Genomic DNA, 6,836 nt, shown 5'->3' on the forward strand with positions numbered 1-6,836 from the left:
CCAGACCGAACTAGACATATAAAACACAAGTATAAAGGTAAATCTGGAAGCAAAAAATTCAATTCTTTACTTCACTGTTGTGTATTAAAGCCAAACTCAAAAATTTTTCACATAAATACAACAGTGTAATTATTGCTATTGGTCAAGATAAACTGAGTGCCAAAGACAACCCAACAATCATTAGAAACTTACATATACATATAAACTTCCCACATGTCATTCTGAAGACCTACATATTGGTGGAAGACAAATTGTCTTTGACTAGCATAGGATTGTGCGCACCACTAGTACATTATTGTCACAAAGGGCCCTGTAACAATAAAAGTGGGGGAATCTACAAATATGCTTGATTTTTATATGCCAACAATGTGGTCTTGACCAACTGTAGTGACAATGGCTGTGGCAATCTACAGAACCTTAAAGAATACATGAAACGGTACTATAAACCTGAGAATATGGTTTTATTTATTTATTTATTTGATCGGTGTTTTACGCCGTACTCAAGAATATTTCACTTATACGATGGCGACCAGCATTATTGTGGGTGGAAACCGGGCAGAGCTCGGGGGAAACCCACGACCATCCGCAGGTTGCTGGCAGACCTTCCCACGTATGGCCGGAGAGGAAGCCAGCATGAGCTGGACTTGAACTCACAGCGACCGCATTGGTGAGAGACTCCTGTGTCATTGCGCTGCGCTAGCGCGCTACCCAACTGAGCCACGGAGGCCCCCGAATATGGTTTTAAGGAAAATGAACAAAGAAATGAGGGAAAAAAAAAAAGATTAGAAACAATTCTTCATATTTGAGGCATATTTTATGTTTCATAACCTCTCTATTTAATGTATATTTTGCATCAATGGTCGGGAATATTCATGTATGACACCATGAATGAACACACTGGGAATGGGGGACCAGCTTATCACCCCCACTTTGGACTCTTCCCCAGTTATCACACACAATAAATCTTACCTCAGTCCTCTGTAGGATGTTTGACCCCCTGTAGAGGTCAGTCCCAGGTGCCAGGCGGGCCAAGTAACGACAGATGGAGGCAGTGCTGGTAAAGCTGACACTGTTGTCAACAAAAGAAAATTAATACTTGCTACTGTTACCCGTATATAAAAGTATATGTACATACACAGAAGACTGAGGTAAGATCTATGGAATATGACTGGTTTCCAATCTGTTTTCAGGATAATGAAGTTTAACACTCAACAATGATCATGTACATGGAGGTCAGGTCCAAGGGTGTCAGAAAACTCCAAATGTTATCATGGGGAAGAGCTGGATTAGAACATTCAAACAATCAACAATTGAAAATTTCATTGGCTAGTGATCACATATATAGCACAATTAACTCCTACTTTCACAGTTATGAGTCCGAAAAAAATAAATGTAAAAAAAAAGAGAAGAGAGCATCAGAGAACTTATGAAAAGCATCTCAAAAAAGTCTATCTTGCTTTGTTGATTTTTTTCACTCAGATTTTTAAGTTACAAGTATCTTGTACAAGAACGTGAACTGAGTGAATTATAAATATAAAGAGCTAAATTATAATAATAGTCAAGAAACACATTATTTAGCATTCATGCATAATTCATGATGGGGTTGAGTAACCCACAATAAAACAGGTAAAAGCATTTTACCTTACCTTAAGCTTGTCTATTTCACATACACAAATATACAGTCAATGAAGATTCTGTTACCCTTAGTTTAATGCAGCCTGAGCATTCTTTTCCCCATCCTCTCATCAAGTCTACATTGACCACACACAACTTACCTGCCCGCATTGATGACATTAGACTGACCCCACTCCACAGTTACATTGCATTCTCCCCTGATGTACTCTACTGTCAACAAAGCGGCTGAAAGAAATCAAATCCAACATAAACCTAGAAATGCATGTTTCTACAGTTTAGGTAACAATCTGATGCCCAAAAATCCGCTTCTTAACATTCTGCTACATTAAACAAAGTGCAAAACTTTGACATAAAGGATGGTCATGATTTAATGATAGCCTTGTGTTGCAGTGACAGTATACATACATACATACATACATACATACCATACATATATATATATATATATATATATATATATATATATATATACAGGATATCATGTACATTGTACATGTAAAGTATGTGACACATAAGCTGACATGTTGACCACTACTCTTCCCAACCTGAAAGTCATAACATGCCAATTCTTATTATTACAGTGCTGTGCTGTGTATGTAGTGGTCTGAATTTCTAAACAAACTACAAGTTTGTCATGTTTCTGTTGGTAAATCCACAACAGATCAGAACTGAGTGAATGTAGATGCTTAACAGTGCACGATTCTACAACCATGGGATTATATTGGGCAGACTTTAGAACACTAATGAAAGCAACTTTTCTCACACTGACTGTGGGGAAAAATAGTTGTTAAATTATCAAAAAGATCACAAAATAATTGCTGCCATAAATCAATTTACATTAAGATCGATCTGTGAAATAAATTATACATTAAACAATTCAGGCTCTTCAAAGTGTCCAATGAACGATGCAGACACAGCAGAACAGGAGCTTTGTTTTAACAGGGGATTAACCTGTCTGTGAGTGTCTTGTGGTCGGTCATATTGATTGAAATAGTGAAAATATCACCTTACTACATCATTTGGAATTGACACATGATGGGATCCTTTTTGAGGACTTTTTACTCTGAAGCGCTGTACCAATCATTTAACGCCAAACTCTGTGTGGTCAAGAGAGGTTTCATCGAGAACAAAGGCATAGTGTGTATGTATGGCCGACTTGCTGGGCTGTCTTCGGTAAGTTGTTCATACTTCCACTCTGCCTCCACGCAATTACTGTAAAATCACACCATTCAGCTGCATTACTTAGAGAAACCTCACCTAGTCTCACCCAAATTTGTATGGGAAGACCTTTGAAATGCCAATTTGGCTAATGTGATGTCACATGGTAGACTGATATCAATTCATTGAAGAATGTACTTCCCATATTTAGGCGCTTTTAGTTAAACATTTATATTCAGGCATCAGTCCATGTCACAAGTGGCCACCAATGATATCCTTTGGACACTTCAAAATGACTGTTGACGCTGAGGCATGTAGTACGGCTGAGGTTCTAGCAGTCAAGCGAGTTAATTAGTTTCATTGGTGAGGCTGGCTTTGCACGGCTGTGATTACGTAAACTGTCACAGCCCTGTCTTGTTCCATAAAATTGTCTTGAACACCTCTGTACTTCCCTTGCTGGCTTTAACATACTACTGCAGGGCACCAAATAATGTGTCTGTCCATAATCGCAGTCGTCTCAGCTATCAATTCCAGGTAAGTGTTCCCATGTGTCATTACTAGTAAACCCACACAAGCATGAGACTAGTGTGGAAACTGGATAAATTTCAGCTCCAACTGCCATGTGCGAATGCATACTCCTCACAGTGAGGGGAATCATGTATAAAATTACCATTGTCCACTATTAGGCAAGTTGGACCATTTGACACGCATTCTGGCTAATAGTTTAGGATCAGTCTCACCAGTAATGACCTAGAAGGAACCATGATCAACACTGATCACTAAAAACATTTCTCAAATAAACAAAACAAAATTGAAGATAAGATTAAATAAGTACAAAATATGATAAAAGTGTCAGTAGTTATCTCCTTTGTATGGGCTATGAGGAGTGTTCATTCGAACATGGCAGTTCCATTTATTTATTTATTTATTTATTTATTTGATTGGTGTTTTATGACATAAAAAAAAAATATTTCACTTATTTGACAGCTGCCAGCATTATGGTGGGAGGAAACCGGGCAGAACCTGGAGGAAAAACACAACCATCCACAGGTTGCTGACAGACCTTCCCACGTACGGCCAGAGAGGAAGCCAGCAAACTTGCCAGTTTGAGTTTGAATTTATCCATTTTCCACGGTAGTTTCATGCTAGTGTGGATTTACTAGTGATGACACATGGGAACACCTACCTGGAACTGATAGCTGAGATGACTGTGTCTATGGACAGACAAATTATTTGGTGCCCAGCAGTGGTATACTGAAGCCAGCAAAGGAAGTATACACGTGTTAAGGGTAAGCTTTTGGAACAACACTGGGCTGTGATAGTATACGTAATCAAGGCCCTACGGTGAGGCCAGTAAATTAATAGAACAGCATTCCAGATTCCACCAGAAAATTACATGGAAATAAGTGGTGAGGTGAGTTAATTAGATTGCGATGAGTGGGAACACATGCGGAGCTTGAAATCTATGCCATGATTTTTGAGAGTGTTATGAGAGTGTTAAAATTGCATTAGTCTACATGTTGGCTTGTATTATGGGTAAGTATGTCATACAGCGGCAACATCAATATGCTGAGGGAGCACACCGAGAACCGAAGAGTGCAGGTTAGGTCAATGCTTACACATAAAGTTATGTTTCTACATAAACACAGCCCCACTGAGCTGCCCATGAGTGAGTGTCAATCACACTCTTGCCTCACACTCTTGCCTCACACACTTGTCAAGCGCTTTGACCCTGACGTGAGTAAGGTGGCTTCCTCTTGAGTTACACACTTGTTCTGGCTACGAAAGCAACAGGCACAACATAGATCTTTGTCCGGACCTTCATTCTCACACTGCAGATAAATGAGATTTGTTTGTCCGTCTAGGACTACTGCATGTACAACCTCAGTTTCAACATTGTGTTGTTGTTGTTGTAGGCTACTACTGCAAGACACCGCGCTCGACAATCTGATGTAACAGTTAACCAAGAAGTTTACCACTTCTGTCTCGCTTAAAGTCGCTTACCCGAGGCCGGTTTAGATTTGTTCACCGAAAGCTGAATACTCATATTGCTCTTCGAAAACTCCTTGCCCACGTTTTACGTCCGCCACTGCAGCAAGCCGGCGTGTTTCCTGTAGGAAAAAGTACCCACGGAAGAAAATCAGTTTGCTGCTAGTGAGATCTGGAAATCAGCAGAAAACTTCCCACGGCTGTTGAGTCTTATACAGTTTGCGAGAGTGTTGCTAACTGTTTGCGAAATTTGCACCCTAAGACGTAGTGGTGATGAAATAGTACGAAATTCAGATCCCATCCCATAGGCCATATTAGGCACAGGGAATAACATTTAGGTTATATGTAATAGGCCTATAATAACTAAAGGAGTTTGAGAGGATAAAACCCAGAGCAGCGACGACATACATTGTCATAGCTGGGACTATGACAGTTAGGCCAGTATTGGTCCCAGATCATAGAACTTCAGCAAATGGTCACACTTCACCAGTGAAATACGGCCAATGCTGACTTAAAACAAACCATATATAGCAAAGACTGTAAAAGATATATATTCACTTTTGCTGGATTTAAAGGAATCTATATACAGGCTTTCCCGGTGGCACATCTTATCTGAACCCTGACACAAAAAATGCAACAAAACAACTTGTGTTGTTTTCATTCAACACAGAAAAGTATTATCCCAACACAAACATGTGTTAAATAAATGTGAAGTGTGTTACAAAATAATAAAACACAAACTCGTGTTGAACCAAAATGTATTAATCTGTACAATACAACAAGAACTTGAGTAGTTTGCAACACCTATTGTGCATAACATCCACCACGTCTTGTGTTATTTCATCACAAGACCTTGTGTTAATTCAACACAAGATAGAGTTGGTGTAGGCCTACATCTATACATGCAAGAGATGTACATGCATGCATGAGACAAAATTTGGTGTATGTAGTTTACACCACTTCTTTAGTTAGCTAACTGATACAAAAATGTTCTGTTTATGATCGATAGGCTAACCCGATTTTGTGTAGTTCCAACAAGGAAGTGCATAATTATGTCCGCCTTGTATAGCATTTGTTATAGATCCTGTGCATGTGTTAAGTGACGATTTCAACGGGAACGTCATCAATTCTTACAGCAAAAACTGCATGGTGTTTAGGTTATTCCATCAAACTTTTTCAGCCTAAGCTTTACAGTCACTATAGTGTACGTAGTTCTCTTATGAGTAAATATGGACACAATTTTTCTAGAATCTCTGGGGCTCTATCAGGGACGTAGGAAGCGAGAAGGGGAGCAAGGGGGGCAGCATATCTTTTGACCCCCCCCCCTACACTTTTTAGGTCCCGGAAATTATATATACTTGTAACACAAACAGGTCCCTTCGCCGAATAAAAGATCACACTACTGCAAATATATTTTCTCGGTAAACTAAACATGACAAACTGCAATTTTCCCAGTGCACATTACTATTAATACAGGGCCTATAAGTTTTTTCCGTCCTTGGGCCTACATATGTATATATGTTTATCAGTTAGCTCCTTTAGATGGAACTCGTTAGTCGATTGAAATGGAGTTGCCTAACAAACTTCGTCCAGTTCAACGGTCGATAGATTCGAAGTTATATGTAGCCTACATGTTTCTCCAAACTGATAATGTGCCCAAAATTACATAGGTTTATGTACGTTTGCTTGTTTTAACTTTCAGTATACATATAGAAGTAGCATATATTAATATATAGGCCTACACTTCCATGGAATGGCAAATCATGTACAGTGTAGTTTGACAAAAAAGTGGACACATTTGTCTCCAAACACAATCTTTTTTTCTAATTTAGTGACTGTGTTTCAATGCGATAACGTTGCAGTTCTATTCAACCCAAAAAGCAGAATATTTAATACATTTGTACAATATATGCACTCATCGGTGTTGACTTATTTATTTCATTATGGTTTATCGTCATTCCAAGATCATTCCACTTAGGACGGGTTGCGAGATTCATCAGTGAAGGAAAGATAAGTAACTGCTGTAATCACCGACTTTGGCGCGTTACTGATAG

The 6,836-nt window shown here is 39.0% G+C and overlaps 1 protein-coding gene across 1 annotated transcript in view; it reads right to left on the bottom strand.

Annotated features, from left to right (window-relative positions):
• LOC135469357 (bifunctional glutamate/proline--tRNA ligase-like) overlaps positions 1 to 4,934 on the bottom strand; it is a 31,420-nt gene extending 26,486 nt beyond the window's left edge. Inside the window, exons 1-3 of the mRNA XM_064747986.1 lie at positions 4,798 to 4,934; positions 1,776 to 1,860; positions 970 to 1,069 (exon numbers count right to left, since the gene is read on the bottom strand). Coding sequence (XP_064604056.1) covers positions 970 to 1,069; positions 1,776 to 1,860; positions 4,798 to 4,840 — 228 coding nt within the window. The 5' untranslated portion in view covers positions 4,841 to 4,934. The remainder of the gene's footprint in view (positions 1 to 969; positions 1,070 to 1,775; positions 1,861 to 4,797) is intronic.
• Between the last annotated feature and the right edge of the window lie 1,902 nt (positions 4,935 to 6,836).

The sequence above is a fragment of the Liolophura sinensis genome, chromosome 6, assembly GCF_032854445.1.
Source record: "Liolophura sinensis isolate JHLJ2023 chromosome 6, CUHK_Ljap_v2, whole genome shotgun sequence".
Classification (NCBI taxonomy): domain Eukaryota; kingdom Metazoa; phylum Mollusca; class Polyplacophora; order Chitonida; family Chitonidae; genus Liolophura; species Liolophura sinensis.